This window comes from Crocuta crocuta, unplaced genomic scaffold (assembly GCF_008692635.1).
Source record: "Crocuta crocuta isolate KB4526 unplaced genomic scaffold, BGI_CrCroc_1.0 scaffold30, whole genome shotgun sequence".
Classification (NCBI taxonomy): domain Eukaryota; kingdom Metazoa; phylum Chordata; class Mammalia; order Carnivora; family Hyaenidae; genus Crocuta; species Crocuta crocuta.
The window spans coordinates 1,950,137-1,969,585 of record NW_027528345.1 but is presented as its reverse complement, the minus strand read 5'-3'; the positions used below and the strand labels follow the sequence as shown (position 1 = coordinate 1,969,585).

The window sequence follows — 19,449 nt, the reverse complement described above, 5'->3', positions numbered from 1 at the left end:
GATGACGGATGGTAGCTACACTGTGGTAAGCATGACATATTGTACAGACTCATAGAATCACAATGCTATATACCTGAAATGAATGTAACATTGTGTGTCAACTATAGTTCCATAAAAATGTTTTAGGTAAATTAATAAAAATAAAATACTTGGGTTACAGCTTCATCTTTTACTCTTATTAACTACACTCTATCTGGGCTCCATTATCAACATTGACCTTAATGGAGACAATAACTTCGTCCATGCTCTTCATGAGTGTTTGTGGGAATAAATTGAACCAATATTTACGGAAATCTTTGGTAAGCTAAAACATGAGATGAATCATACAGGTGTAAAGGTTTCCTCGTAATATTTGTTTTTGGGGGTTAGTAAAATTAACATGCATGATAGCAATAGTCAGGAGACGTGAATCTAGCTACATCTCTATTGTTGAGTAGCTGAGCAGCTTGGGGGAGTCTTGTTATTTCAACCAACGATTATTTCTATGCCTAAAATAAAGGGTAAGAATAATAAACTAAATGATCTGTGACATTTCCTCTCACCCTACTATTCTATAGCTATGGAGAAAACTGTGGAAGGAGGAAAAGAATGGTATAGAAAAAGACATATATGTTGATCCCCCTCCACAGTGAAAGATGCGTTTTCTAGTTGTGCCCTCAGCCAGCCAGACTGTTTCTCTGCTGTTCTCTATAAAACAGGGACAGTAAAACAAGCACGAGCTAAAAACAGGATTATCTTGAGAGTGTCATACTATTAGCAGAATAAGTGTACAATTCCTAATACTGAATATTTAATGACAGAGTTTGACATTCAATTACCAATACCTTTTTCTATACTGATACACGAAGTGGGGTTTCCTTTAGGACAGGGCATCATTTCCCAAGAATCAGCAAATGCCTGAGATGTTTTCTCCAATATATTCTGACTTGACATGAAATCATCCTCTGCTCTGTTGTTATAGGAACCACAGAGTCCTGTATAGAGTACAGAACAAAATTTAACATTTCCTCACCTCAGCTCTTTGGACTCATATTCTCACCTCATATTCAGTTCTTCACTCAAATCAAAACACATAAAAGCCACCTGAGCATCTTGGTTAGTCTTTATACATATAAGCAAAATTCATGACACTTCAGATTAATATCCCACTTTATTCAAATTCCAGGAGCACCAAAACACTATTTGCCATAAATATTGTGTGTTTCTTGTTTGTTGCTGTAAATTAAACTCCTGTGACAAGGTGGTGGGAAGCATGCTTACAAGTAGGATGTTTGGGACTGCACATTTTCAATCGTAGTGTGGAGACTTGATTCATGTTAAGGGCTATATGCTTTTTATCTGGAGCTTCTTTTCTGACCCATGAATTACACTTCTCCCCTATGTATAAGTCACCTTTTCAAGTAAAGACCTGGTGCAAAAGCTTAGACTTTTGCAATTAGAATCTGTGGGATTTGCCACTGTTTTGTTTGTTTTATTTGACATCTGTGACAGTACGAAGAGTTGATTTCTGTGACAGAAAACAGGAGTGAAACATATGACCATGTGATCCACCAGTAGAAAGACAAGCTGTAATGTAGTTTGTATTTGAAACTTGATTTTCAAAAGATTTCTATGTATAATATTTTCATTTTTTTCTACAGGCAAGGGCTCTCATAATCTATCTTAGCAAAGTGATATATAGCCTATAGTATCAAACCCAACTTTAAAAAGCCTTAATTTAAACACCTTAAACTCGTGGAAAACCATTTAGGAATAGGTTCTGTAATAAATAAAACTGTCTTTACTGTAAGTTGAAACTGCTTTATTGCAATATTGAAGGGAAGATTAAGTAAAAATGCTTCATGGCCTAATGTCATTAATTGAGAAACAACTGAAAATTAAAATAAGTGATGGTAACACTAGAGCCTTGGAAACGAAAACCCATCCAGAGGACTTACCTACAGTGTCTGTGAATTGGTTGGGTGGCATGGAAACGTATAACTGCATCACAGGAACAATCTGTATCTGCATTTTTACGTGAAAGTTTGTTTCTACTTGAAGGTATGAGGAAGATGCTTTGAAGATCTGCATTTTGTCTGTTAAAATAATTACTGACATTAACAGTAGTAATTTAAATATTGAACAATTTTAGTTTATTAAAATGGTTTTATACTTTTATATGTGTTAAAAATACACATATAATGTCCTTAAAAATTGAATAAATGAATGTATTTTACATTTCTTTTAAAGTGGCTTTATTAAACTTACCTGAATAGTAATGACCTTGATCTCTAATCTTATCATTTGTGACTGTTCCATCTCTGTTGAATATATATTTGTCAACTGAAACAGACTAGGATTTTAAAAAATTGTTAGCTCATATTAATTTGTAATATTACTTCATTTTAATGGAATATATGAACCTACATTTTTATGCCATGAAATGTTTAATTGGATTAATTTAATGTTTTAAAACTTTTTAAATGTTTTCATTCATTTTTGACAGACAGAGAGATACAGAGTGCTAATGGGAAAGGGGCCAAGAGAGAGAGAGGGAGAAATAGAATCAGAAGCAGGCTCCAGACTCTGAGTTCTCAGCACAGAGCTGATGTGGGGCTTGAACCCATGAACTGTGAGATCATGACCTGAGCCGAAGTTGGATGCTGAACCGACTGAGCCACCCAGGCACCCCTTAAATTAATTTTAAGTATCTAAGATATAAAACATTTTTTAACCACTCCTCATATGTTGTTTCATTGTTTTTTATAGCAATTATTTGAAAAGGATTGTAAAGAAATCACCATCCCCAGTTTGTAGATGAGGAAACGGAAACTCAAGAAGGTAACTTATATTTCCAAATGTCAAAAGTCTTCTAAGTACCAAAGGCGAGTGTCAATGTCCTCCCTCCCCAATTAGGTCTATTTCCATTTACAATGTCAGTTCCAAATACATGAAATTCTAAACAAATATAATTGCCTTTTTAAATGGCCTACAGAGTTTAATAATTAAATAAGCACATAGGTTGATCTGTAATTAGCACATTAGTTGTGTGTATAACTTAAGGATCCTTAGAATTATGTACCTCTTCCAGGAACATTATCAATTTTCCATACAATATCATTTGTGATTTCAATTTACACATTAAAGCCTCTCTTCTACCACAAAATTTCTGAATTTGTGAAGTAACTGATTTGATTTTGCTCTAGATAAACTTTAGGAAGCTGACTACTCACCGAATTCAAGAGGAGTGTAACACTATTTAAGCACGTTCCTGACTGACCACTTGGACAGGGATGAAGTTCAACGCTGATAGACCAATCTTTATCCTGTTAAAAAAATGCATTTCATTGATATAGTTATTAAAATGTCTTTGATTATATGCTATTACTGTGTGATTCATTCACAATGGATGTTTGTATTTAAAATATGTACAATTTCTACATATAATCAGTCTGCTCTAAAAGTAAAACCTTGTTCAGCCCACGGTAAGTCTAGAAATGGCCACCTTACAGAAGGTCCAAGTATCTTCCATAAACAATATCTGTATAGTCTGATTGGTGGGTTTTCATAAACCTCATTTTTTGATTTATCTATACTTTTTTCTTCTCTTCCAAGGGACTGTGCTGTACTGCAGAGACAAGTAGGGATTAAAGATGACATAGTTTGTTTGTTCTCTGGACAATCCACAACATCTGTTTAAACCCAACGTGAAAGGTATTTAAATTGTAAAGCCATAATATAAGTCATGTCAAACATTGACTTCCACTTCTCATTGCATGATCTAGGAATCTAATACAGGAGAAGCAAATATTCCACCTATTCTGGCATTATTTCCCTTTCAGTTTGCCTACCCCCACCCTCATGGATTATATGAAGAGCATAAAAGGAAGGAAAGATTTGGAAAATGATCTTTTAGTAGCAGTGACAGCATTTTTAGATTACTGGACTTGAACCATCCCTCTCACTTTAGGAGCCACAAATTCTACGTATATGGTTCCTTAGCAAAAGATTAAACAAAATTATATTTTCAGGCTGGCTAAAGGCACAAGCACAGTCTGGAATCCCCCTTTTATTGAAATTCAGATTACATAAATTTTAGAACTGAAAAGAATTTAAAAGTTAGGATAGCTTCTATCATACTGGTGATATTGTATTCTAAGAGCTAAACATAAATGTAAAGGGGTACTGATGAAAAAGGAAGATGTTTCATGGAACATAAAAGGTAGTTTCAATTGAGGCACTAGGGAAAACATGCAAAGAAAAGTAGAAGGAAATATTTTCCCAGTGTACTTAGAAAACTATTAGTGATAAAGGGAATTTTAGGGTTTGTTGGTTTCTTTAGCAAGGAATTTCTAAGGAATGCGGGTAATACTGATAGTCAATGTCAGTATGTGACAGAAAACAGATACCGAAATATGTAACCAACAATTGAAGGGCTGCTTGTTATTTATTTTTAACAGTAACTTAAAGTAAAGACTGTGTTTTAAATTGGTTGAAAATAGTTTGGCAAGTGCATCAGTTTCCTCAAGTGGTTCAGGCTATTACATACGTGGATGGCCAAGAAGTGACAGTTTCCAGGATGGTTGTATTTAACACCATCAAAGGTGGTGACTGAACTTCCTTCCACCTTACATCTTCCAGGACATAATGCTTCAGTGCAAGACCACTTTGCTTCTTGGCATGTGCTGGTAAAATGCAATCATTACATTAAAGGTCATCAGCTGTGTTTTCTTTATGGTCAAAATAAATATTCCAAAACTAAAAATCAAAACTTAAACTAAGACATTTACTTAAGTTATCTTTATACCCAACATGGATCTCGAACTCATGACCCGAAGATCAAGAGTCACATGCCTATTGACAGAGCCAGCCAGGAGCCCCTATTAGACTACCTTTATTTCCCACTCAACATCTTAATTCTGATCAAATGTCTCCTTGATGATGGCATCCTGTGTGTGTTTTTTTTTTTAAAGCTTTGAATTCCATGGACCAAAATAATAGCTTCTGCCTGAATTAAATGTAAAAACTTTTAAACTGGATTCCAGGGACTTGTTTAAATGGAACACATTTCACTATTAGTACTAAAACACCTGCTAAATGCCACATTGTAGACCTACACTGTTCAATACAGCATGGACACATATAGCTATTGATTACTTGAAAGTGACTAGTTCAGATAGAGATCTGCTATAAATGTAAAATACACACAGACTTCTGAGACTTAATCTGAAAAAGAGATCATAAAATTTCTCATTAACTTTGTATACTAATTTCACTGTAAAATGATAATACTGTATTTTGGATATATAAAATACATAATTAAAATCAATTCTACCTCTTTCTTTTTGCTTTTTAAAAATGCGTCAACTAAGAAGTATTAAATTATATATGTGGGTCATATTTGTGACTCACATCGTATTTCTCCTGGATGGCACTGCATAGATATTCAATAAATCATAGCTGTTGTTATACACAATCATTACCGATGAATTATTACCACACTAACAGGAACAGTTCTCATTTATAAAGAATATATTATAATATCAATAATAGATTAGCTTTCTTGAGTCAGATTATTTCCCTACAAGGGCACAATACATTTCTAGAATAGTCCTCTGGAGTTCTGCAGAAATTTGGAGTTTCAGAGAAAAGCTGTAATGAGGAATGGGGAACTCTCTTTGATCAACATATTGTTGCTGAATTCAAATAGTCTACACTAATTTTTGGCACATTAAAATTCACTCATTAAACATCTCCATATAGATTATAAATATATAATATATAAGTAAAAATATATAAGGATTAAATATACCTTCACCAATGTAGCCTCACAAAAATTATTTGAAAAGTATTGGATTATTTCTGATTATACATTTTACTAAATATTCTTGCATTTAGCACAATTTTTGTTTCATTGTTGTAACCATACTCTAGTATTATTCTTTGCTCTATATTTGCAGCCACCAATTGGCTTACTATTTGAAACACTATTTCATTTAGTGAAAAGCATTACTTTTTAAAGATACATAGAAAGCCTATACATTTTATTTAAAAAACACACTAAACTGTCCTTAAAAAGTAAAAGGCAAATATGAACACAGAAAATGCAGTGAGGTTGCTTTTTATTTCTGGAAAGTTTATTTTATGGGTGTACTTAGGAATTATTTCAAGTTGATTAAACTTTAGTATTATTTTACTATTAATAAAATGTGGGTGAAAAGCATGCACATACCACTGAGAACCACAAGGACCTTCTCGGACTTCTCCTGGCTGATAGATCTTTCCATTTGATTCACAGGGACATTTAGCCTTTAATATGCATCTTCCTTTTTCTCCAATATCATCCAATAGATAACCTGAAATAAATACATTATATCATCTCAGAATTATATAAACATCAGTAAATCCTAAAATGGTGAATTGTGAAATCACTCTTGTGCTAGTTCTTTTTTTTTAAATAAAATTTTTAAGTGCTTATTGTTGAGAGAGGGAGAGACAGAACATGAGTGGGGGAGGGACAGAGAGAGAAGGAGACACAGAATCTGAAGCAGGCTCCAGGCTCTAAGCTGTCAGCACAGACCTTAACGCAGGGTTCGAACCCACGAACTGTGGGATTATGACCTGAGCCATAACTCAGGTCTGACACTTAACTGACTGAGCCACCAAGGCGCCCCTGAGCTAGTTCCTTCAAGTGTAAACATGCAATTGAAATGATAAGTTCCATTTAAGCAATGACTCCAAGCTTAAGAACTGACAAGAGTATAATTTCCTGAACCTTTGAGTATTTCTACTGAGCCCAATATAGGACTAGAGCATGATCTGTGGAGCACCATGGCCCTCAGGTACCATAGAGAAAGACATGCATGTTAACTTTGTAAGTCTCTTGCACTCTTCTGCAGTTTTCTAGGACAGATTATGAATAGATGATTTCATTAAATATCTAGTTAGAAATAAGAACACCATACTAGAATCAGTGTTTTCAGTTGTTTTAGCGTAAACACTCTCACAGGGTGTATTACCTTCTGGGCAGGTGCAGCCACTCACGCATTCACTGTCTTGAAAAGGAGCCACATTAGAACAAGTTGCAGGGTTTGAGGGACCACATTCTTTGTAGATATGTTTTTCTGGGCATCTAGGTTTTTCTGGAGAAATACAGAAATAGGTATACATGGAAATAAGAGGGAGATGAATGTGATAAATACTCAATACTTTAATGGGGATCTTTTCAAATGGGATTCTTTGAGTCTAATTTTCAAGATATGAATCAGTCTTTAAAAATACTCAGCACAATGAAATTGTGCTAATTTCTCATGCATTATTTTATGATACGACATTTAATTTAGAGAAAAGATAAAAAAACTGAGACAAAACTTAGGAGGAAACATACTTACATATATCATTGCATCTTACTTTGAAATTGATACTCTACTCATATTTTAACTTACAAGGATTTAGCTAAACATAGGTTGAAAGTATATTTATATTTGTGTGAAACTTATCTCTATACTTCATTAAATTTTTAAAGGAAATCATAGTACTAATCAATATACTTTTGAGAGCTTTTCCAGTTAACTTTTTTCAATTGTTACAGAATTTCTCATTCTTCCCAGTAACTTTTACTAATTCTAAAGATTATAAATTTCCTAATTGAGATCTTAACACAAAGCAGTACAACTTATGGCAACTCACTTCACCAAAACAGGCCTCAGTTTTCTCAGAAGTACTTGTGGGAGATAAGACTCTAACATCTCTAAGATCCCCTTCAGGGCTTACAGTCATTTGAAAAGATTACTTTGAAATATAGCTCAATTTTAAAGTGCTATAGAAACTTTCTGGCTTGGAATCTGAAGTAAAATTTAAAACCTACCACAAACCACATCAGAATCATCTCGCCAGGATATATAGGTGCCAGGGCCATCTGAGGCACAGAGGCGGGACAGTTCTGCATAAGTGTCACACGTAGAATTTTTGTCTCTGTTTTGACAGTACTCATCAATACAGATCGTTCTGTAGTCACTGGATAATGTGGTGACCTTTCTACATTTCTCGAAGTAAGTTCCAATAATTTTGTCACAGTGCTACAAAACAAGGCATGAAGTTTTATTGAAATATAAGAAGAACGGACAATCAAATACACAGTTAGGAAAAGATAAATTCAGGCATGTTTGATTCTGCATAATAACCTGTAGCTTTGGAAGGAAGAGGTGCTGAATGCTGGTTGAAATAAAGAGTTCTGAAGTATTGTACTTGGTACAGTGGCTCCTAAAAGAATACTTCACTTCTGGCATTTTGGATTGTTGTATAACAACTTCAAAAATGGTTGTACCTACACTCAACCAAAATTTCTCTAAAGGAGACATAAAGTTTACAACTTGAGAAAATGGAAGTTTGAAAAAAGGTACTTTGTTAATGCCAGAAAGTGGGATGGTAAATGACTGATACCACAATAGACAGAAGGGACACTGGCCCTTTATTGATTAGTCGTCTTATATTTGACAAGCAAACATGGAAGTAAAATAGAATGAATGTGTGCTTTCTCGATGGGGGCCATGTGAGTTGGGACCAGAGACAACATATTTGTTCTCATGTTGATTAAGAAGGTAAACATATTTATTGAACCCCAAAATGTTCAAATTTCTACATATTTTAACTACCACATAGCTGTTTTCTATTTTAACATGTTTGTCATAGAGAAATATAAAAACCACCATTAAGCAAATGTATAATTTGTACCAATTAAGCCCGAAGACAAGTGATAACATTCTCCAGGTTAGGTATAATACTAAGGGAACTGAAATCTTCAAAGATTGCTTTTTTACTTATTATTTTTGTGTAATTTTATCACTAGATTACAGGTTTCTTTAGAGTAAAAAATAGAACTTTGTATTCTCTTGATTTACCACAATATCTTGCTTGTAGTAGGTTCTTACTAAATATGCATTAGCTTCTTAATGTGTATTTATTTTTGAGAGACATAGAGACAGCATGAGTGGGAGAAGGGCAGAGAGAAAGGGAGAAGGCTCAATCTCATGAACCATGAGATCATGACCTGAGCTAAAACCAAGCATTGGAGGCTTAACCAACTGAGCCACCAGGAGCCTCTGCATTAGCTTTAATATAAATTTATATATTCACTGAACGGACATTTTTGAGCAACCAGAGGTAAATTTTCACATACTATGCAACTACCACAACAGATAAAATATACTTCTTGTCATCATAGAATGCATAATCTTACAGGGAATATATGAAAAAACACGGGAAATTTTTGTGGATTGTATCTTAATCCTAAGTATTAAGGCATAGGGTAACAGAGGAAAGAGAAGGCAATTCTAACTGTGAAAACCAAAGAAGGCTCCACAAGGAAGACAGCAGATGATATAGAATGTCGTGGCCTAATTTGCTTTGCTAGAAGGTGACAAGATGGTTATAAATGCAACATCCGTTGCCAAGAAAATAAAAAGTCTCTTCTATCCATACATCTTGATCTGGAGAATTTTGTTCTATATTGAAACAGGAATATGTGAATATTTATTCAGTCCTAAAATAAACGCCACCTATCCAAAACAATGACCCAACAACAATAATAACAACAGGGGACACCTGGGTGTCTCAGCCAGTTAAATGTCTGACTCTTGATTTCAGCCCAGGTTATGATCTCACATTTGTGAGATGGAGCCCCATGTCATCCAGCTTCACATTGGGTGTGGAGCCTGCTTAAGATTCTCTCTCTCCTCTCCTTCTGCCCTCTCCCACTCAAGAATATGCACATGTGTGCACACATGTGCTCTCTCTAACAAATAGATGATAGGTAGATAGATACACCCTTTCAAATTCAATGTAACAGAACTACAAAAGTACAGAAAATTCAGAGAGGGCTATTTTCAAGTATTGTAGTCAAAATATACATAACTCTTTCAAAAAGAAAGCAAAGTATACAAAGGATGACAATTTAGATTGGCTATCTCGGGCAAAGGTAAGGGAGAGCAGAAAATAGTTCTTAGGGACACAGGACATGTATTTCCAAATCAGAAGAGACGGTCAGTATCCATCAGCAGACTTAATGGAGAGTTGAAGCATGTCAGTTTGCATACAAACTAAAACCCTGTGCAAAGAAAATCAGAATTGTTACACTGATATATAGTAAATATCATAACATTTTAGGAAAAAACCTACTTTAACATCTACAGCTACACTAAAGCTGAGAAGCCGACTACCAGGACATTGGAGAAAAAGTAGTTGCGCAATTCTGAGTGCTGGGTATCTAAATTGAAACCAAGGGGGACAGCAATGAAATTTGCTAGTAGGTAAGATATAAATCTCTTACCTGCACGCCATCTTCACAAAAATCATAGCTTTTACTAACAGCTTTGGGACAATCACCAGGAATTTTACTATTAGCAATGTGTTCATTGACATCGTCTCCTGAAAACAAAAACAATGCTTAGTTCAAGAGATTCATTACATATGTACATATTATTTTCAAGCTAAATATAGCTAAATTGACAACATAAATTTTGTTTTAATGGCTTCTTATTCTTTAGACAAAAGCAAATTTTTGTTAAATTTATCCAAATATGAGCAATTATTTTATAATTTTCTTTCGGGAAGCAATTTTCGTAGACCTAATGCATTGAAATCTTACCTGGTGTGCTGTTGAAGTCACCACAGAGACCACAAGTTGGATACTGCTTGTGAAGAGTAAGCTTTAAAAAAAAAAAAAAATCACATGTACATGTTTATAAAACATTGAAAATACCTCAAAACAAAATTTACCCAAACCAAAGGACAGCGTCTGTTCATGTTCAAGTTTATCTAAGCTGGTTACTTAGGGATGTACTATAGGACCTTTTGTAAAGGACCAGGATCTCTAAGTTGGAAAGTTCCTGACTCCACCTCTTACTGTGTGTCTTTGGGCAGATTATTTAACTTTTATTAGCCTGAATTTCCTGAGTTCCATCACCTATAAAATAAGATTAATAATAGTATGTACTTCAATGTATTTTAAATACTAAATAAGATCATGCTTAGCACAGTGAATAATGATTTCTCAGTAAACGTTAGCTCTTATTTTCCTTATAAAGTATTGTTTTTATAACTTAAAGCAAAGAACAAAAGGCCCAAGAATGTAAGAAAATCAGAGAGAGACTTACTGAGAGTTTGTTATTTTTGTCCCACATTAAAGACATGATTCCTCTACGGCTATTCAGGACATTATGTTCTCCATATTTTTTAATGTGTATCAATTTATTGTTATATGGTATCTGTACACTGAAAAGTTTAAAGCATAAGTACACATAAGGCTAGGAATAGTATTATGTTTTCCTAATAATTCATGTTCTATATTTAGCATCATAAATATAATACTGGCTAACAAATATTAAAGCTTTCTTTTTCCTATATTTTCAGAAGATACACAAAAGTTTTGTTTATCCAATTTTTGAAAGACTTTTAAAGAACAATGAATAAATCTTTGAGCTTTGGAGAAATAAAAAAGAAGAAACTGGTTCAGTGAAAGAAATAAATGATCAAATAATTTGAAATGTTCACAAGCAGGGTATCATGTCTCAACTTCTTATCCTGGAAAAAATTCAAATATGACACCCCTTCCAAATTTAAATTGCTACTTCTAAAAACAATGACCTGAGTTTAATCTATTGAAAATTCTCTTATTTTTAATGATAAACATACAAATGAAAATTGAAATATTCTATTAACAGACATGTTGAATATGCATGTTGCCCCAAATCTAGGTACTCAAAATAGTCAAACAACAAAACTACTTTTTCTCCCTACCTTGTTATAGGAATAAATATAGTATCTTAAAATCCCACAACTAACAAAATGTTGTCAGACTCCTAAGAATTCATTATAAATACAGATATGAGCACCAAAATAAGAAAAGAGTACCATCTTTTCCCTAGTCAACTTTTTTCTTTTTCTCAGGTTACTTTAATTTTTAAAAAAATTTTTAATGTTTATTTATTTTTGAGAGGGGGGAGGTGCAGAGAGAGAGGGAGACACAGAATAGGAAGCAGGCTCCAGGCTCTGAGCTGTCAGCACAGTGTGGGGCTTGAATTCACAAACCAGGAGATCATAACCTGAAATGAAATCAGATGCCTAACTGACTGAGCCACTCAGGCTTCCATCTTTTTGCTTAGGTTACTTTAAGTCATGTTATAGCATTTATCCATTAACACTGTAACATTTACCTTTCTTCGTTAACTAGAATGATGTCACCAAAAATAGTGACGTCATTACTGTCGATTTTAACTATTACTTTTTCAATGTCACTATTATTGTTTCGTTTGATCTCAATATTAAAATCTCCTCCAGATTCAACACAATGACGGCAGAAAGTATATGTGCAGGAAGACTCAAAGGAAAAGATGCGGCCATTGAAAGCTTTATATGCTCCTTTGCCCCAGGTCGAAGCTTCACCTACAAAATATTTAGAGTAGAATATTCATGATTATTTAGAACTATTAATGTGGCTTCTAAGTGCTTATGTACCAAGAAAAAACATCACTGAAAGTTTCTGTTTTCCCAGCCACCACCTTAAATCAGTACTTTTCTTTCTCACAGACAGCAAAAGCAGACTGAAAGTACTGCCTGAATCCTTGGGAACATACAAAGGTTGATATTCTGGTCAAATAAAACATGAACAAAAACATGTTGTTTCCTACGGGAAAGGGAAATTGTCTCTACTATGGGGAGGTATATATGGAGTTGTCTGTTTGCCTACTTGTTTTGCTTTTTGTAGAAACAGACTTTTTAATGTTGTAGGAGTTGGTTGCCGTTTATCAAATAAGTAAATAAGTGTAAAGAATATTGTTTCTCTATGTATATGTACATATGCATACCTGTTTATATATGTTCATGTATATGTGTCATGTGCATGTGTGTATATGTATATCTTTGAGGAAAGACAGTGCAAACGTGATGTCATTCAAACATAAAATGATAAAACAGACAATGGGCAAATGTTTAAAACCAGTTTCAAATATTGTTTACTTTGTGACCTTATTAGGTACTGGCTGGCTTGGACATAATAATATGGGTAGAAATCAAAGTCCTTTTTACTTACCAATAATTGCATTTGTTTCTGAGTATTTCGGAGTTGCTTCTGGAATATGGGATCCTTTTTCTATATAACACAATGCATAGATTATTTCCAATTTCAAGATATATGTTGATTTTAAATATACAAGATATTTGGGGTTCTACATGGGAATTTAGAAGCTGATATTAAAAGCCATTAGTGGATTTCTTTATCCTGATTATATAATTTGATTTTGTGAGAACTGTAATTTGCCACAGTCATATATATGATGATCTCTGAAATCCATATTTTTTTGAAAAATTAGCCATAGTATTTTCAGGAATCATTATGAGCTTATTCATTCTGAGTCATGTACAATTACTAATGTATGCTGTATCCCTTACAGAACTACATTTTCCTCTTCAAAAACAGAACTTTGCTAGCATACTTTCATTGGGAGTCACTAGCTAAACAGGCCTAAGGTAGATTTTACTAAAATAGTCTATGTGTAATACTAACAATTCAATTATCTGTGTATGAAGAGAACTTCATTCTCCTGATCAAAGGGGGAAATACATACACCTTGAAACTTTCCCATGATTATTTTTAATGCATTCATCCTTTTATGTAACCAAGTAAATTTATATGAAACTTTAGAGCAAGGTTTAAGAGCAAGCAGAATAGAACAGCAATAATAATAACACAAATGAATATTTTGATAGAACAATAAAATATTTTTCACAGTGTAATTTACTGTGTATCTTGAGGTCACTTGTCTTTACTACAGTTGTCTTTCCTTAGGTAATATAGTATAACATATACTAGTTATTTTTAAAGTCATTTAAAAATAATATATCTAAAATGACAAAAGAGAAGTTTATTATATTTATTTTGGTTCCCTTAAAGTATAATTTAATATACCTTATTCACGAAATTTTTTAAAATATACATTTGGTCATCTAAACTTTCATACATAAAGAGAAGCATTTAGAAGTTCAATTCAACATGGAAAACACACAATATATCATGTCCTAGTAAATCAATAATCTACAGAACATTTAAATTTTAAAATTAAATATACACACACACACACACAGATACATACACACACATCATATACATGCATTTTTAAACACTGGAGGTCATAAATCAATCTACCTGGAGTACTGAGTGGTGCAGAGGTACTGTAGTCAGCTGGGCTTGTGACACCTGTTTTAATACAAAATAGGCTGTTTTACTTGGTAAAATACGGAAAAAAAAGTTTTTAAAATCTGATGGATAAACCATGGATCCAAGTTCAGCAATGCTAATGCTAGCAGATTTTGAACAATGTGAAGCTATATAAAAAAATATTATCAACTTAACCTGCAGGAGTAACAAAATTAAATGCCTTGCCACCAAATGCAATGATCAAATTAACTTACTCCAGATCAGGTTCCTTTAAAATGTGCTTAGGGAAAAATAAAGTTTTGTATAAACAGGATTCAGGGTTTCCTATCCCTGTTTCAGACACATTGACTCCCCTTTGCATTGCTTTACATTTGGAAAACCTGGGCACCATTTTAATATGTCAACTGAACAAAAGATTCTGCACTCACAGAAACCGGAAGTCTAAAACCCACTGATACAGTTGAACTGAGAGTTCATCTCAACATGTCTAATGCCAATAAGACAATAATGTCAACAGATCCAGAACTTGCCACTTCAAAGCCACTAGATTTACTACCATTAGATACCCTACCAGAAAGAACACTAAGTAATACAAGTCTATCTCATTTGAAAAAAAAATGAAGGCAGTCAAAAGCTGGTATCCAAACAACAGAAAAATCTCAGACTGGTTACCAGTCCACAACAGAAAGAGGAGAGACAACTACTTCTTAATACATTTTGCAGGAATACATCCTAAATTGGAACACCTGAACTAATGGCAGCACACCTGGGGGTTAAAACTGGTTTCTCTTAAACCATTTGTACCAACTGGTTTTAAATAAGATCAATGGCAATAAAAAATGAGTGATTTTAAATTTCTCAGTTCCATTGAAATGTTGACCTCAAAACTGATGTCCAAAGATTAAGAACAATCCAAAAGTGAATTATTATTTCTTTATTACCAAGCCTTTGCTGAACAGATTCATTGATAGTCAATCCTGACTGAGGTCAACCATTACTACACTAAGTAGATCTCTTGCTAACTAAACTTCACCTTTTAAAAACATATCAATCCTCAAGTTGATCCCTAAATATGAATCCTGAATATCTTTCAGATAACTTATGTCATTAGAAGTGAATCTCCTGCCCACAGTTCTGAGATCACTTAGTCTAGTGGTGTCCAAGACTTTCCCATACTGCTAGAAGAATCAAAATAGTCCCCATATCACAATAAATATTACCAATGTGTACCACAAATACCTAGACTATTCAATCTAATGCTTCCATTAAATAGAAATATTATATTTTGAGATGTTCAAAAAGGATGGAATTTGTTTACTCTTACCAGAAATAAACTTCCAAAAAATTTTAAACCATCAAGACCAGATCCAGAGTACAAAGATCAAATCCAGCAAATCAACACTTCACATATGCGACTCCAAATCAATTTTGCATAAAGTCAACAAAAACAATTCCAAATAAATGTAATCATAGCCACTAAACTCATCCCACATTCTACGGAAAAATATTAAATGACTTTTTCCTAATCACACCTAAACACAGTTTATTATTTCAGGATTTTGTCTTGCTTTAAATATCATTATTAATATTTATGATTTTTTTGTTATTTTAAAACATATGTTAGAATCCTGACTTTCTAAACATCAGGCATAAATCCCAATTCTCAAGCCATGGGAACCATATCCAATAATATCCTTTCCAGTATCACAGGTACCTGTACCACTAAGGCCAGTTTCACCAAATTCGTTTGGTCCAGAAGTACCAACATCAAGTCCAGCTGCACCCTTCCTTCCTCCACCACTTCCAGAACCAGAAGACCAAGTGATTTCTCCTAATGGAAAATCAAAATGTGATTAAAAGAAATGAAGAAGGAAGAAACTAATTTGGATTTCTTGGGAACAGAGTCCAGGTTAAGATACCTGTGGCACTGACATCAGATTCAGGACTCAAGTATCCAGCCCCCACGATTCCACTGCTACTCTCTCCATTCCTACCAATTCCACTTATTCCAAATCCCTGCTGATCAGATGACCCCAAATTGAATCCTGAGTCTTCAGAGATACCACCAGAATATTCATCCCCATTTCTTGCATTTGAGTCACCTGCTGAATACAAAATAATGGTCATGAGAATTATTTTTTATGCATAACATAATTCAGAATTTTTCTATGCACAGAAATTAACCATCAACACCTAGAGCACTGGAACTAGAGCCTCCAGTACCTCTTACCCTATATCCATCCAAGTCTGTACCATTATGGCCATTGGATTTGAACCAGAATCTCTAAAACCAAATTGTTTCACCTTTCCTCTCTCCATTTTCAAAATTAGACAACCAAGTCCTTCCCTCTAATGGAAATATTTTCATGTTACTTTTAAAAATGATTAAAAAATTGAAACTCATTTCAGTTCCACAAAGAGTTCAGGTTAGGAGAATGTCCAGGTTATGGGCCTTGGACCGGAGATTCAAGGATCCAGACACAACATACACGGTGCTGCTCATTCTATCAATCCCCTGCCTCCAAAATTCCTTTTTACCAAATCCTGAACTTTCAAGATTTTCACCAGCATGCTCACCACCACTTTTTGTACTAGTGCTTCTGCCAGAATATTAAAACTGTGTCAACAGGATATAGTTACTAATTATAAATTATTAAATTTATTAATTATAAATTTTATAATTGAGAATCTTTTAAGCAAAAAATTAACTATCAACATCCATACCATGAAAATTACATTCTCTAGTACATTTTATTACATTTTCACTAAGACCAATGTCATCAAATCGATTTGAGCCAGATTCTCCAAAATCAGATTTAGCTTCATATTTTCTATGTCCATGTCTCAAATCAAATGATGAGGACGTTTCCACTAACAGAGAAATAAAAATGTTAGAAAATAATAGATGAAAGGCTGAAATCAATTTTGATTTCACCTGAGCAGAGTGTAAGATCAGACTACCTGAGCCACTGGCGTCTGATTCCTTGCTGTGCTTACTCTGGTCAAATCCTCTGCCTCCAAATCCCTTTTGACCAATTTCTCAAAATCATAGCTCAAATTTTCTGATATGCTATCCAAAAAACTATCTCTAATTCTTGCACTGATGTAAATGTAAATGTAAAATGATTGTCATCAGGACATTTTTTAATAAATTTTATGATTCAAATTTTTTTAATGCACAGAACTAAACCATGGAACTAGATTCATCAGTATGTTTTATTCCATTTTCACTAAGGCCATTGTCGCCACAGCAATTTGAACCAGAATCTCCAAAACCAAAATCAGTTCCAAACATCTTTCCTTCAAGTCCAAGAGCAAAAGACCCAGGCCTTCCCGTTAATAGAAAATTCAAAATAGTATCAAAATAAAAGAATGATTATTTGAAATCCAATTGGATTTCTCAGGAACAGAGACTCAGTAGAATACTTGAGCTACCAGCATTTCTCAAACTGGTATCACGTCCAGAATATAAAATGATATCACAGAGTATATTGAAAACCTTTCATAATTCAGAATTCTTTATGCATTAAAATGAGACCTCAATATCTAGATCATTGGAAATGGGTCCTCCAGAACTACCCACTTGACTTCCTTCCATTTTTATTTTGCTATTAATGCCACTGCCACCAAATAAACTCAAACCAGAAGCTCCAAAACCATATGCATTATCGCCCTTCCTTTTTCCAAGTTCCTAACCAAAAGACCTGGTTCCAACTGACAGAAAAATTAAAATGTTATTAAAAATTAGCTTTACTTAATTAGTTAAATGTTAAATATTTAAAAAGTTTATTTTTAAACAAGTAGTTAATTTTAAATTTTCTGGAATGAGTCTTAGTTGGGATACCTGAGCTATGAGCATCAAACCCAAAACCTATTGATTTACCCCCAGCAGATCCTCTGTTGCTCATTTCATTCCAGTCAGCTCTACCAATGTCCAATCCTTTTTGATCAGATGCCCTCAAACCAAATCCCAAATTTCCAGAGACACTGCTACTAAATCCAGCCCTATGTCTTAGGTTGGTGTTATCTCCTGAAATGAGAACAAACAAACAAACATTGTTACCAGGTAATAATTTAATACAACTTATGACTCTACTTTTTATGCACAAAACCTAAATAGTAATACTTAGATCACTGGAATTCGATTTTCCAGTGTTGTCTATTTCATTTTTAGCAAAGCCTTTTTGTTCAAAACCACTGACCCCTACTCCACATGAACCACAATTACCAAGACCAAATACAAATTCACCCTTCTTTCCACCACCAAGACCAAAACCAAAAGGCAACTGTAAAACGCAACAGTTATCAAAAGCAAAAACAAAGGATGTAAATTATTTGTATTTTTTTTCTTCACAGAGTCTGGATCAGAATTCCTGAGCCACTGATATGAGAGCCAAAAACCCATGGATTTACCAACAAACTCCTTTCTCTTCTTCTTCTTTCCACCAATTACCACATCTTTTAAGATAATTGCTCTGACACAAAAATAGCTAGACTTACTGTACTGTATTGGCCCTAACTTCTTTCACTGACTTTAATCTCCAAAATATAAAATGCTATTTATTCACACTTTTGTAAATTTATTTTTTTCTGGCATTCTTTTTCAAGAAACTAGTTAACTGAGGAGTGATGAAACTTAAGAAGTTAGCACCACAAAAGTACAAACACGAGACCAAAATTTTTCTGTCCGTTATGACAAAACCTGGGAACAAGAGAGCTTAAGTGGCTTTCCCAAAGTCCACAGAAGGTTGGCAGGAAAGATTGGGGATAGAAACTGGATATCTCCCTTCCAGATCCAAGCTCCTACATAAAAACATTACATCTAATTGTCTCTTCACTAAAAGGTTGCTGATTTCTGTTAAAGATAATGCAGGTCCTTTAAGAATTAAACAGAATTTAAAAATCGTTTCTGTGAGTTCTTCTAACACTAAAATCCATATTGGTCAAAAGCAACACCCTGCTTTGGTAACTGATTGACTTTTTCTGTCAAAAGCAGAAACTAAGAAACAACTTAGAATACCTGTTTCACTGAGAGCAGAATCAGAGCCATCTAATCCACTTACTGCATTCACATCAAATCCACTTTGGGCATATGGACCCCTACCAATGTCATTTTGATTTGAAGCAGTGCCATCCAATTCAATACCACCAAAGATACCGTTGGCAAAATGACTTGCTGAATCGGTTTTCTCTACCACACAAAAATACAATCATTATCAGAGAAAAGTTGCATTCATTCATAATGTACAACAAATTAA

General features: G+C 34.0%; 1 protein-coding gene across 1 annotated transcript in view; it reads right to left on the bottom strand.

Moving 5' to 3' along the window:
• The window catches only part of LOC144222944 (mucin-19-like), a 73,736-nt gene that overhangs the window by 32,327 nt on the left and 21,960 nt on the right, over positions 1 to 19,449 (bottom strand). Inside the window, exons 5-22 of the mRNA XM_077753654.1 lie at positions 19,255 to 19,382; positions 18,318 to 18,477; positions 18,036 to 18,221; positions 16,916 to 17,062; positions 16,111 to 16,293; positions 15,906 to 16,022; positions 12,192 to 12,420; positions 11,133 to 11,250; positions 10,625 to 10,685; positions 10,307 to 10,404; positions 7,847 to 8,057; positions 6,999 to 7,121; positions 6,212 to 6,335; positions 4,529 to 4,664; positions 3,213 to 3,305; positions 2,248 to 2,332; positions 1,938 to 2,075; positions 825 to 974 (exon numbers count right to left, since the gene is read on the bottom strand). Of these exons, the coding sequence (XP_077609780.1) occupies positions 825 to 974; positions 1,938 to 2,075; positions 2,248 to 2,332; positions 3,213 to 3,305; positions 4,529 to 4,664; positions 6,212 to 6,335; positions 6,999 to 7,121; positions 7,847 to 8,057; positions 10,307 to 10,404; positions 10,625 to 10,685; positions 11,133 to 11,250; positions 12,192 to 12,420; positions 15,906 to 16,022; positions 16,111 to 16,293; positions 16,916 to 17,062; positions 18,036 to 18,221; positions 18,318 to 18,477; positions 19,255 to 19,382 (2,487 nt within the window). The remainder of the gene's footprint in view (positions 1 to 824; positions 975 to 1,937; positions 2,076 to 2,247; positions 2,333 to 3,212; positions 3,306 to 4,528; positions 4,665 to 6,211; positions 6,336 to 6,998; positions 7,122 to 7,846; positions 8,058 to 10,306; positions 10,405 to 10,624; positions 10,686 to 11,132; positions 11,251 to 12,191; positions 12,421 to 15,905; positions 16,023 to 16,110; positions 16,294 to 16,915; positions 17,063 to 18,035; positions 18,222 to 18,317; positions 18,478 to 19,254; positions 19,383 to 19,449) is intronic.